Here is a 14,260-nt window from a genome sequence, read left to right as displayed (position 1 = left end):
TGTGTGTGTGTGTGTGTGTGTGTGTGTGTGTGTGTGTGTGTGTGTGTGGCTGGCTAAGAATAAAGGTTTTTGTGTGAGCCAAATATGGTCAGCTATCAGCTGGCAGCTGGAATGACAGCACAGGTGAGTGAGTTCAGGTGTACTGACATAAATAAGGTACACAATACACCTGCAGTTTCTCACCATGGATACTGTCGTCTGTACTTATTACAGTCGCGACTGATAAAAGCATTACTATTTACCCAGATGGCTCTTTAATGGAGGAGAATGATAAGATAATGTTGGACATGGACTTAAAAATGTAGCCATCTACCCTCTCACGGCCTGTCCGCGTCTGATCCAAAAGTAAGAAAGAACAATACATGTATATTTAAGTGCGAGTCAAGAGGCTCTCCACGCCCACAGCTGCAGGGATGTTGTCAAAAGAACAAAATTTAATAAAACCTGTCCATGACACTTGCACACACACTTTTCTTTCTGCGTCTCCTGGTGCTTTCTCTTTCTCTCTATCACACACACCTGCCTAAGTGAAGGATTTACTTGCATTACACACAGTACATTGAACATGCCAATCACCTAGCATTGCAGCTGTCTGTGTGTTGTCTGTGAGCTGTCTGCATTCCTTTAGAAATTAAGTGTGCACCTAAAATACTCTCAGACATGCAGCTTTAAATGCTAAAGTGGGGACAAATGTCACGACAAGCTGTTCCATCAGTTACATGTCAGACTCACTGAGATGGTATTTAATTAACATGAGGGAATGACTAATGCTCAGAATTTTCAAAAAGATGTTAAATTTATACCTCAGTGATTCATCACAGAGTTTGAAATGAATTAGAGCAGCTCGGCTGCTAGCTATTGTCATGCAACCTCACTGTAGTTTAAACTTAAGATTTATATCAAGATGTTAAATTTTAAAAAACAAAATAAGAAATAAATCGTGGTGACAGACAGCGGTTTCTGAACAACTGCTGTTAATCCACAGGTGGAGAATCTTTAAACATTAACATCAGTCCAGAAACTCACATTTGCCATATTTGAATAGCCCGATGCATTCAAATCATACATATTTAAGTGGAAGGCAACAATTTAGATAGGTCTCCCTTTTACAGCAAGAATATCGATATCATATTTGGGAAAAACAAATGTTTCCCAAATTTGCTATTTTGAAGCCCAAGTACTGAAAGACTATTTTTTCTCTCCTTCTCTCTCTGTGTGCAGGTGTGTGTGTGTGTGTGTGTGTGTGTGTGTGTGTGTGTGTGTGTGTGTGTGTGTGTGTGTTCAAAGATGTTGAAGATGCTGGTGTTGACATAAAGTCTGTTTACTCCACTGTGCTTCCTCTGTAAAGATTCTGTCCACAGAGACCTCATATGGGGTGAGGGGACCCCTATTCATCTCCTCCCAAATGGGATAGCATCCTCCAAGGGAGAGGGGTGACACAGTCGCTGCCAAGGCGATGGGGAAGTCCTTCTGCTGATAATAGCAGTCGGCGGGGGGAACAACCTCTGCAGGCACCAGGCCAGACAACTGTCAATCAAAGTAACTCTCCTCTTTTTTTCGGTGGCAACAGCCCCTCCTCTCTACGTGCCTCTGTTTCGACCATCTTGGTCTCTCTCCTTCGCAGTAGGCCCACTGAAGGAAATTCTGGACTAAATCTCCAGCCTGGATATCATCACAGTGAACATAATGGGCATGATGTTCTGACAAGGAGTGTTTGGGGAAACCAAAGGAAAAACACCAATTACAGATGTGTAATTGTAAATAATCAGGCTTTTAAAGGGGTCAGCTAATTATGTATGAGAAAGTTACGCAAAAACTGAAAACAAACACTGGAATGTACTCTGCAAAGATATTTTTTAATCTCGTCCCTTAGTGCCGTAGATAACAAATAACAATCAACCATTGTGAATCTCTTTTTACCTAATTAGTAATTACCACGACGATAATTACATGACTGTGCTTGTTTGGCATGAAACAAATTGTTGTGAGAATAAAGTGCATTCCCCCTCTCAATTTAATTTGTATCTCTGAGTCTGTATCATCCAGATATTAATGCTTAAAAAATAAAACGAAGAAATGTGTGCGCATTATTCAAGCAGAAAGAAAACGAGTCAGCCCCCCCGCCAAAAACAACAACGCAGTCACATTGCCTTGCAGAAAGGGAAAAAGTCTTGTGTTTCATACAAGACTTAATCATAAAAATGTTTTAAGAATTAAATTATTCACTTGGAGGAAAATAGCAAATAGGAAAAAAAAGAAAAGAGAAGAAAAAAATCAACTGTATGATGACTAAACAGTTTTTGAAAACGCCTACCTGCAGACTGCAGGAGATTGTGGAAAACATATACATTACTATTTCCCTTTTCCCAGATTAACTACAATGTATTTCCTTCCTTGGGGAAGTTAGAGTTGTAGGTTTCAGAATATGTGAGCATTACAGAGTCTAGTTACAGGTTTTAATCCACTGCATGTGCAATAAGTGCACCAGAGCATTAAATGCCTATTGGTAGCTTCAACTCTTTATCTTATCTCCTAGTGCTACAGGATTTGTTTTCTCTCATCAGACAGCCCTTTTATGGCATCCTGAATGTGCATGTACACTATGGTTCCAGCTACAGCTTTACCTGTTATCATCTTGTCTTTGCCATTTTATGCTGCCTTAGTGCAAAAGATGTTGTTGTTGTCTTTTTTTTAAAATTTTGTGTACATTTAAAAAAGCGTAATCTAAGTGGTGATTAAACAACAATTTGAGTGAAAATGCATTTGGGTTTTAGTAACAAACCACTCAATTTGCAGTGGTGATTTGAATTAATTTCCAAAGACATCTTAAATCCAAAGATATCAAGTGAAGTGATACAGTATTTTCTTCTTTATTTAATTTCTTTTTATTTAGGCCAAAGTACAGAAGCTAAATAATTGCAGGGCCAGTAGCTCAATAAAATTAGGCTCATTTGTGGAAATGTATCATTTCACAAATGTCCACTTCCCTCAGAGAACTCACTTCGTACTGTGCAGCATGTTTCATCCAGCATTGCTTGAAGCCTTCAATTGGACATATGCTTCTTAAACCGTTTATTTTTCCCTACTGTATGGTTTAATTCTCTAAATGTCCTGGCAATTAGGGTGTGACTTTTGATATAGAAGCCAAAACTAGCTGTTTTCTTTGCAGAATAAAACAAATTTATTCTCACTAAATGAAGACAGCTTGCTACAAATACCTTTAACTGCCTACTCTATAAAATCTTTAATAGAAACTTACTGACTCATGTCACATTCATTGGGCTTGTTGATAAAATCACAACTGTCACCATGGCCCTGTAAAAGTGGGAGAGGTAACGCCATGCTGTTGCTGCAAGCTGTCTAGTAATGAGACGTCACTCCATCAGGGGTGGTGTGTTATGACAACTACTAGAGGCATTTTAGTGTTTTTTTTTGTATGTGTGTGGCTGTGTACAACACATGTGTGCATATATTTGGACACTCATGACCCAAAGCCAACACTGAATAATGCAAATTTCTAGGATTTATTTTTTTTAAGGCCTGTAGTACATTTGCAGTGATGCGCATGAAAATTTTATTGCAAAGAAAGGGAATAGTTAGCACATTACCCTACATTTATTGACAAATGAAACAATCATCGGGAAGAAAAGTGTCACACAAAGAGAAAAAACTCTCACCAGACTCGCGTGAGTTGCCGTAACCCTGCTATGCATTAACCAGTCCCACTGATGTGACTAATCTGCTTCTTTTAAAGGCGAACGTTTTACATTTACAAGTCAGCGTGTGTGTGCGTCTTAACCAGCTGCACATACATAAGGTATTTGCGTGTCTAACAACGGTATGGTATAAAAAGAAACCCCCAGGTCTCATAAAATATATAACACAACCCATCTTGCAGATTTTCCAATTGGAAACATTGGTGCCCACAAACTCCACGTGCTCTCACACGCTGCTGCACCATCATGTATTTAAGAACAAGTTTTATAAATTCGACCGTTTGAGTCTGTTGTTCCATTTTATGTCACATTCCTTAGTTGTGCGATATGAGATGGTTCATTTGATTTAAGTGTTACCTAAAAGACTCATTATTTATTGAAATATACACCCTGTTTTCTGTACAAGGTATCCCTTGGTTAAATGCATTTTAAAAATGTGTAATACCCCTGTAGGGATCAGGATTAATGCATCAGATCAAGACGTGAGTTTTATTCCTCACTTTTGTAAATATGCCTATTACAGATAGCATTAGTACTGACCTTGACTTCCTCCCTAAGTCAATGATTGTGACTGTTTAATGTTTCTGCAAGAATTATTATCACAATAGTAATTTAAATCTTATCTTATACAATAGAAAATAATCTCAATATTGGGAAAGTACATTAAATCACACAAAATCAGTTAACCTGTGTTCAAAGGAAAGGAAAGAGAGGATGTAGCATGTAATTCAGCACTCAAATGATATTGGCTAGCCTGTCCTCTCTCATCCTTTCTAGAAACATGTCTTATTCGCCACAGCTCATCGAAACAGCATTTTTACATTCAGCTTTTAGCCTTCAATAGCTTGTGCCCCTTCACATCACCCTCTTTTCAGCTTAGAGGCTCCAGAGATCTGTGGTCCGTTAGCTCTCTCACAGCGTTTCAGCTGACATCACCAAGAACTCATTTTACCAGTCTAGCAAAGTGCCTGGCATCGACAGAACGAACACAGCGTTTTCTCATACACAATGGATTCCCCAAACTCACAGAACTGCCGTAATGACCAAGTCTCTCAACCCATGGTGATGGTTGATGTTTGGCTTGCACTGTTGCTGATATTGCCCCCTCCCCCTGCTCTCTCCTTTCAAGTCCACCCATTTGACAAAGTGAAAACAGCAACAAAAACACAAACAAAAACCTCCCCCAAGCTCAGGCACGCACAGCCAAACCTGACATTCTAATTAGTTTTAAAAGTAATTGCTCGAAATGATTAGTTGAGTTGGGCCACTTTCCCTTGTTACCTCTGAATTGGAAATATAATTGTTGCGGACAGTAATTGGCCAGCAATAGACTGTTGGTTATTGTAGTCTGTTGTGGACGGCTGCATCATTACCAAGGCTTGGAAGCAGTTCAGCTTTTGAACTACAGTGACCAAAGAGGAACACAAACACACACGCACGCAATGCTCTGCTTCCCCATGCCAGCTCTCCATCACCACTCGGGCCCATGCCCCGCTCTTAGGATCTAAGTTCCTCTTTCTTTGTCCCCTCCCTTTGTTGCTCCTACCCTCATGTACCTTGGGGGCAAATGGACTACTTGTTGAGAGAAAGAAAGGCTGCAAGCTCCGAAGAGGAGAATCGCCAGCTTGTAGATGGAAAAGGGGTGAAGCAGCAGAGAGCCATCGCAGAGAAATGAGACAGGACTCGTGAGTTTGCTTCTTACTTTGAAGAATTATCAACACAAAAAGTTGCAAAGCTGCTCTGGTGAATGACATCCGAGCTTTTTATGTGACACCAACGTGACTACACGTGTCCCATCTGTGTGTGTGTTTGTGTGTTTCTTTGTGTATGCTCTCACTGTTATTGCCAGGATCAGCTTCTGTCTGTTTATGTTTGTTGTACAGAGTTTCCTTTGCTAAATTGTGTGGAAGCCAAACAGCTCCCATCAGTAAACCAGGCAGAAAGGGCTGCGTATCCCGCTACGGGATCCAGGACATGCCAGGGGGACCACATACACAGGCACATACACATACGCACAATGGGAGTACCTTATTCTCCCTGACTCACAAGCACACATCAACTCACTAATTAACTGACAGTTAGCGAGAAAGACAGACACACACTGTATATATGTGAATGTGGGTGTGTGTGTTTGAGTGCAAAAGGTATATACTGATTATGTTAGGATATCACTGAGAAATCAAGATTATTTGGGTGGGTTGATAGACTTTCAGCAAAAACTGAGCAAATGTGCATCTTCCAATTATGCATTACTTCTCTCTCTTACACTCAAAGCGATATAGGTCATGGCTGTCAGACTAAGGATTCTGTCATCAGCCCTCACCCTTCCTCCTTTCTCCATCACTCCTAGCCTGAGGGTTGAGTTCCCATACCTCGTCCATTTGGACCCTCAGTAAGTGTACTGTATGTACAGTAGAGACCTCACACCCAATGCACATCTCACCCACCCGTTCCATTAGAGGAAAGAAGCACTCACTCTGTTCACTGCCTTTAGGAGGGGGAGTGGGAACTACGACCAAAGATAGGCTAATGCCCCATACCCTGTTTCAACACAAGCTATACAAGCATAACTTTTAGTATTTACAAGTTCTTATTTCTTTTTTGGAACCAAGCTAAAGTTGCATTTTGCCTTCTAAATAGTCTTTGTTGTTAGTTCTTTTTTAAACTCTTTGATTAGTGGACTGTGAGTATTGACAGCCTGCTGTGTGTGATCATCACAACAAACTGACAGTAGGGAGCTCGATAGCCATCCGACCCAGCCTCCAATACCATCTGTCTACTATGGATCTCTGGAGGTTGACGTCTGTTGGCTTGGGAGATGTACACACCACAAGCCTCAAGGGCTGGCAGAACAGAGTTGAAGGAAGTGTGTATGCCCCAATTGAAGCTGTTCAGTCATCTTCACACACAGAATAGGGACTGGTGGAGTATACCCACTCTTTTTCATGATCTCTTTCACTGTCTTTCTCCCTCCATCCCCCTCTCTCACAGAAAAGCAAAAGTGATCAAACGCTACTGTGATGTCTTAATTAAGAAGTACTAACAGGCTTGATTAAAAGAAGAGAATGAAAGGAGTAATTCCCTTATCAGCTAACTGCAACACAAGTGGACGGGAGAGGAGGGAGCGTAAAGGGAAAGTGAAGAAAGAAAACAGGATGCATCAATAGAATGGGAAATATGCAAACAGAGAAGGAACTGAGGCATGACTGAATTCAAACAGCAGCGTGACTGATATCACTTCAACTCCTCAACTTCAATAAAGCATCGACAAGCAAAAGTTCAGCGCAATTAAGACTGGACAGGTTTTCATAAGTGTCCTTCTGCTAGGGAGATATAGCTTGAGAATGAGCATATTTTTGTTTGCATGCAGCACTAACAGAGACATTTGGCTGTCAGGGTAATGCCGCTGCATCTGACCCAAGTTTATTTTTGGGTCACAATCTCCACCATGGGTATGAAAACAAACAAACCAGGCCATTACCAGTGATGGGTGGTTCTCTTACTCTCTTTACCCACACCTCCCGCTCTCCTCTTTCACGTGTCTTTGCACTTTTAAAGGATTCAATTAACCTGAAATGAACTAAGGAATCAAGCAAAAAGATACCGCCTGTCTTCCCTTCACTGCCCTATATTCAGCTTTTCTCCACTCCAGTTCCCTTTTGTCCCATCTGCTCCTTCCAGCTATTTCTCATCTTCCTTTTTCTTAACGTGCAACAGTTTGAGGAAATACAGCAAGAGCAAGGGAGAACCCTGTGCTCAGTTAAAGAAAACGACACATAAAGAAAAGCTTACAATGAAACTAAGAAATGTGTTGTTTCCCAGTCAGATCTTTTCATGAAATCTCCACTGGCTAGAAGAAGAAAAAGGCAAATTTAAGAACTTCGGATTTTAGTAAATACACGAAAGAAAGATAAATACTACATGTTTGTAAAAGACACTTTATCAAGGTAATTTGCTGCTCTGAGAGCAATTGGAAGGCTGGATCATCAGTAATTTGAACACTAAACCAGCTCATAGCCACAAAAGCACAGGCCAGACACAGGAAATGCCCTCAGTACCCCCAAAGAAAAAGTTGAAGGTGTTTTTCTGAAATGTTTAATCATCTATGAGATTTTTAACATAAAATAGCAGCAAACAGCCATTTGTTAGGGTAAGATGGTATTCTTTGACAGTAAAGTCACACCCTCGATGTCTGCCATAATCAAAAAGCTTGTTACAGCTGCGTGTGCACATTACAGCATCTAAGTCCCTTCACACAAGTGACCTCACATAATGCAGTGTAAAAGGGAGATGACATAGCAGACTACCCCCCAAAATAAACAAGAATTGTAAAAAAGAGAGAGATGTGATTATCCCACTTTAAAACACAAAGCATTGGAATTAATAAAATGATTGTTATCATTATTTTCACCAAAGGATAAATCAGATGAGTGGTTATTGGAGGCAATGTGTCTACTTAAAGGAACTTGCTAATTGGCTTAACTTGGTGACTACATTTATATTTTTATATAGAGGCTTTAAAACACAAAGCATGCGATTTATGCATGAAGTATTTTAGTTATGTTATGTATATCTACTCTCTTTAATTTCAGTTCAGTGTCTGCTGCTGTTTCTTGCTGATAATTGTTAGTTTTAGCTCTGCATCATTCAATTTGATTTAGATGTAGTATATACTACCAATGCAATGAGTTTCCACTAAAAACTATTTTTAAAAATGCAAAAAAAGAGGGAACTTCTTTGACACCTCAGAGGTTTACAGGTCTTGCGATGTACCTCTTCAATGTGTGGATTCCAACTGATCTGTGATGTGCCATTTGTTTGATAATCAACTTTATATGTCTCCGTGTCCTCTTACAGAGGCAGCAGACACACCTCTGCCCCACTGACAACCCACAGCCTGACTTTGCAGTGCTGCATACCTCAGCACAGCTGTCTGTTGTCCGTTTCTTCCGATCTCTATCTCTTCCTGCCTCACTCCCCGCTTTGTGCCCACTCAGCATGATAATGATATACACCTCTGCCCAGTCATCTCTTTGTAACTCTGGTACAACTCAAAGTATGACAGCAAAGGCAACATACTGTACATTGCGTATCTGTTTACCCTACCTCAAGGAAAATGCAGCTTAATCCAGTGTTTTTTACATTAATGGCAAAACATTTACTTCAGAGTGCCTCTATACTTGGGGAAATGTGTGACAGTCGTACTTAATCCAGTAGACCTGAGGTGGAGTAAATCCGCTATCTTCATCTTTAACCTTGTTAACATTACTTAAATCATAAACAGCTTTTCATCCACGGGGCTTTAGCTACACCAGTGAACAGCCATAGCTCCCTCTATGGGGCAGTATCTTTAAAGGGACACACTAAGATTACTTGTGTCAGCATTCTAGCTTAGTGGTGGCATTGTGTTGACACACAACAGATGAATATAAAATCTTACAAAAAACAAAAATGTGCTTGAAGCAAAGCCCTGCAAAAGTATTTTTTATATGCACAAATATAGTACACACACACACGCACACGCTCACACAATCTTGAGTGTCCCTCCCAGCAGGCACAATCACACTCAGGCAGATAATTCAGTGTCACAGAGAGCCTTGTCTCTGACCCTCTGGCCCCCTCCAGACAGAGGAAGCAGCTGGACAGGGACCCACGGCTGCCTAGAACTCACTTCCCTTGGGGAGCTTAAAGAAGAAGAGTCCCTCTCTGCCTCAGAGAATGACCAGCTGAGCATCAGTATGCCACTGTACGGCTATGTCCCTGTGTCCAGAAAGGCCTAAGCAGGATGAGAAAGTCTTCAAAATCTGCAGCAGCACAATGCTTTGAGTTAACACCCTGATGAAAAATATATCACAACTAGCTTGGTTTTGCAATTAGATCCATTCTATTCTGTGAATATTCTCTGCCCCCAGTTCATAGGATTGGATTTTTTCTTTGTGATTGTGTTTGAATATTTACCTGCTGTTCAGAGGTGCAAACCACATTACTTACAAAAGATTTATTTTACAAAACAAGGACATATAGCTAATGATGTACCCATTTTGCACCCATGATTAGCAATGACCACACCCATTTTTAGGTCTAAGACACATCCATGCAGTTCTGTAAAACCTAGAACCTATACAGTATATGACAAAGGAATGACGTTTTTCCAAGTAGAAATCTGCAGTAGCAGTGATAACCAGTACATGTAAACATACTGAGTGTGAGACTCGATATTTTTAAATGCACGCATGAACACATGCGCACACACACAGAGCCCCCCCTTACTAAGTGCGTATTAATATTGTATGGTTAAATGGGAAGTGCTAAGATTTTTTCAATTGCCTTGGCAGCCTGATGAAATATTAAACATTCAGAGAGTTTTTGTTGTAGCGTAATACCAAGGAAGGGTAAACATGAAATAAATAACGGATTTTAAAGGAAATGTGACACATAATGCTGAAATACTTCCTTTTAGTTCAGACAGATATCACTTTTTCAAGATTTACAAATAGCCAACAAAAAAATTAAATGTACAGTTTTGGTGCATTTCAGCATCACTTAAATAAAGCAACTGAACTCACTCAATCGTAACTTCTGATTCCTGAATAGTGTTTGCACCGTTTGGTATGATTAGGCTTTTAATACATTGACATAGCTGCTATTACTAAGTCGGCTTTAAATCTTATGCATATTTGCCCCTGCCAGCTCTGCCATTAGCAGTTCCACAGAGATGCAGCGTCTCTCGCTACTGCATCTTAATCAAATCTTGAAGCTTGATCTTAATCAAATGGGCACGATTAACTTTTTAAAAGAATTAACACTTTTATTCAAAAATGAAAAAGTCAAGAACAAGTACAAATATAAACAAAGCAGACAAGTCAATCTGAGTCCGAGTCGCTCTGAGTTTTAATGATCCGTTCTGTTGGACTTTCACTCAGGGTCCCAAAACTATGTGGTGGCCAGAGCTGTGCGGGACAAAGGGCGACAAAGAAAGAATGGATTAAAAGAAAGAGAAGACTGGCATAAGTACAGAATAAAGGTGCTTCTAACCATATTGCACACTTTATCACACGGTGTGACACATTTGCTAATATGAATTTTAATGACACCATTGACATCATAGCAAATCCTGTGATTTCATCAGCTGTCATAGTAGGGCCTCCAGTGGAGTGCTGCTGTCCAATCAGATGGACAGAAGGTTGGCTGACCCGTTTACAGGGTCGTGGTTGATATGACATCCAGTGACACGACAACATAGCAGAATGGAAAGCTAAACAATATGTTGGCTAGGCTTTGGTCAATCAGATGCAGTTGCTTTGAACTTTTAACTGACTCATGGCATTAAATTGTGCTTAAAACAGACATTGTTTGATAATAACAATAATTTTAAAAAATAATAAAAGACTAGAAACACACACACACACACACACACAGGTTGGCCATGAGCTCAGTCCCTAAAACTCTTATAGGAAGAAACTCCACAAATACCCCACACATTTGTTATGCTTTTTTAAATATACATATATGACAATGTAGAGTAGACCTCCCCCATTACCTTTAAGCAAACACGCCCTCGGATGAGGGCATAGGGAATTGGGCCATAGTTCCTTGAGTCAGTAGAATTCCTAAGGTTATCCCCTTCTAGCCACACATGGCCTTTTGGAACCTGGAAACATTGGCACACATTGGAAGAAGGCAAAAACAAAAGTTCATAATGTAAACAACTCCAGTCCACAAAAACAGAATGAGATAGAAGTCTTAGAGTCTTAAATTGCACCATTACTCAACTTTAAGAGACAAGTGATTTGATCTCATTTAGCGAGAACCCCTCCCCATATTCCAGACAACCCTCCCTCCTTAGCCTATCTTAACGTTAACCTGCTTGTCCCTCTTTAACCTTGCACCGTCTTAGGAGAGGGGTCATGGGTAACGGGCAGGGTCGGCGAGAAGGGATTTAGAAGAACTTCAAACAGGGTCATTAGGCTGTTGGCTGAGATCTGAGCCCCTTTTACCCAAGGAGGGCAAAGCCAGAGAGAGGCCTGAGATAGCTGGGCAGCAAAAAGAAAGGGAGCAAGAGAGGAAGAGAGAGAATGAGGGAGAGCTAAGCTGCGGCTAGCAGCAGTGTCCAAGGGTCTCCACCGCAGTCCGACCTGCCAGTGGGGCGGTCATCCGAGCGCTCTCTAATTCACAGTGACACCAATTATGATTAATCTCATCACTTTAGGAGAGTGGGCTTGTCAAGTCCCTAATTAAGTGCGCTGTCCTCCCTATATGTGCAGACAGGATCAACAACACATTATATTGTCATAATGGGCATCACAATCCGCGAGTCTATTTTTGTGTTGCCTAACTTTTTAACGGCAAAAGTCCTCTGGAGAAAGAGAATAACGTGAATAAAGACAGAATATTATCCGCACTGAGGTAACGTCACATCTTTCCCTCTGTATTCCTTATCAGCCGGCTCTCTGATTAGAGTCTTGAGTACTACTGTGGGATGCTGCATTTCATTTCATATTTGATAATTGAGACAGATGATGTGACATAATCACAAGCCAGTGACACGTTGACCTAACACGAGGTAAACAACTCACTGAATAACGACGACACAAATGAATATCATTAAAGGAGTCATCTGAGAACCATATGTCAGCATGCTGGATTCTCACCATTACACCTCATTAACATGGTAACATATGCTGGCTCCCAAGCACAGGAAAAAGAAACACAACCGTTTGTCATCTGCCAAATCAGAACCCCCCGTTTCTCCACATTCTCATCTTTTTTAAAAATATTATCTCTACTGTGCTTATCTTAAAGGTTACTTAGTCAGTACCTCTTAAGAATTTGTGCGTAGTGTAAAAATCATTGAAAAGCAAAAACTCCTGATGGCAAAATTTCTATTTAAAGGCCTAATCAAAAACACTGATTCAGACCAGCAACGTCTGACTGACAACAGCACTTTGTTTCAGCGTTTATGAATCAAACCAAAACCTGAGTAAAGTCTGACTTTAAAGATCCACTAGGCAGTATTTCACCAAGTGAAAAAGTGAAGAGGTCTGAAACTTGAACCTGCTGCACTGCGACCAGCATGAGGATGAACGCTTATTCATATCACTTTGTAGGTGTGTGAATAATCCAAAGGAAAAAATAAATAAATAAAATTAGCAGGTCAAGAGAAAATCTCTTAATTACAATGAAATGGATGCAAGATAGTCACAAACTAAACGATGCACATTTCAAAGAGTGTTTTTCAAAGAAAACTGCAGTTTCAGGCACAGGTAAAGAGAAGACTATGAGAAACGCTCGATTTCTTTTTGGGTACACATCAAGGTTGTAATTAAGATGTTTCTCTGTCCACAGGGTGTTGACATAAACCAGTAATTTGTCATTTTACCACATAATAGCACCAACATGTTTGATTTTGACAGAGGAGCCGTTATCAACAAATGTCATTTCTAACCACATGTATTTCCAAAAATCCTGTTAGGCTCAAAACCAGAGCTGTTGCAGTTAGAGGCGGAGTCACTTTGATCAGCTCCGCCTGCGACTCTGGTGTGATGGATGGCAATGACTGCACCCATCCTGTGGTTGCAGGTTGGGTTGACGCCAGGCATTGTGTAGCTGTCAGAGACATGTCGAGAAGAGCTGAAACAGGAGCTGTATTCACTGTGGAGGTGTGTTGTTTAACAGCTACACCATTAAAGTGCTCATTATGTTAACATGATTGGGGTGGGGAATTATGTTAAAGCTTAATACAGGAATACTGAGTTCATCTTTCATCATATTGCTCTGTCTATCTTTACTGCAAAGAACAGAAAGCATAGCGTCATTTCATCGCTCTTATTTCTTGTCTCTCCATCTCTGGTATAATATTAGGGATCAAGTGTCATTGTTTTGACACAATAGCTCTGACACAGAAATCATTCCTAAAAGGTGACAGGGCAATTAGTGTGCTGTTGGATAGCTGAGGGTGGAGAGGGCCTGCCTGTCTGTCAGAACAGAAAATGAGGTGTTGACAGGGTGTAACACTCCCTTCCAAAATTCATCTTTACAGGTCCACCCATAATGCCTCACACTATTGTAATAATCACACAAACAGATCTATCCATCTGCTGGTGGGTAAAAAGCACCAAACACACATACATGTGCAAACTGTAATTAATTATAATGACTTTGACTTAATCTAGCAAAGATGTTACAAAGAGACACTGCCCTTTTAAATTAATGCTCTACTTAAAAATGAACAAAACAAAAAGCAAAACAACCAATGAAACTAACTGGTAACTGTGGTGTTGCACCTGCTTACACAAAGAGATATCCTGGTTTCTGAAACCCCAATATACACATTATATCTTTTACCGGTCGTCAATGATGATGATAATTGGATCACTAGTTGGCAAGCTGTGATTCAGATGTTCTTAGTAATTTGATATATAGTCCATCCAACTGAGATACTAAACCTCCGAATGGACTTAAATGAGTGAATTAAGGTGAAAGGACATGTAAAGTGAGTCTAAGTCATATAATAATAGCTCTCCACCTAGTGGCAGATATATATA

The 14,260-nt window shown here is 40.4% G+C and overlaps 1 protein-coding gene across 1 annotated transcript in view; it reads right to left on the bottom strand.

The window, feature by feature from the left end:
- Positions 1-10,510: 10,510 nt before the first annotated feature.
- The window catches only part of immp1l (inner mitochondrial membrane peptidase subunit 1), a 12,719-nt gene continuing 8,969 nt past the window's right edge, over positions 10,511-14,260 (bottom strand). Inside the window, exons 5-6 of the mRNA XM_005915126.3 lie at positions 11,257-11,367; positions 10,511-10,666 (exon numbers count right to left, since the gene is read on the bottom strand). Coding sequence (XP_005915188.1) covers positions 10,580-10,666; positions 11,257-11,367 — 198 coding nt within the window. The 3' untranslated portion in view covers positions 10,511-10,579. The remainder of the gene's footprint in view (positions 10,667-11,256; positions 11,368-14,260) is intronic.

Source organism: Haplochromis burtoni, unplaced genomic scaffold (genome assembly GCF_018398535.1).
Source record: "Haplochromis burtoni strain Fernald_Lab_line unplaced genomic scaffold, NCSU_Asbu1 Contig_11, whole genome shotgun sequence".
NCBI lineage: Eukaryota > Metazoa > Chordata > Actinopteri > Cichliformes > Cichlidae > Haplochromis > Haplochromis burtoni.
This window is presented reverse-complemented; position numbering and strand designations above follow the sequence as displayed.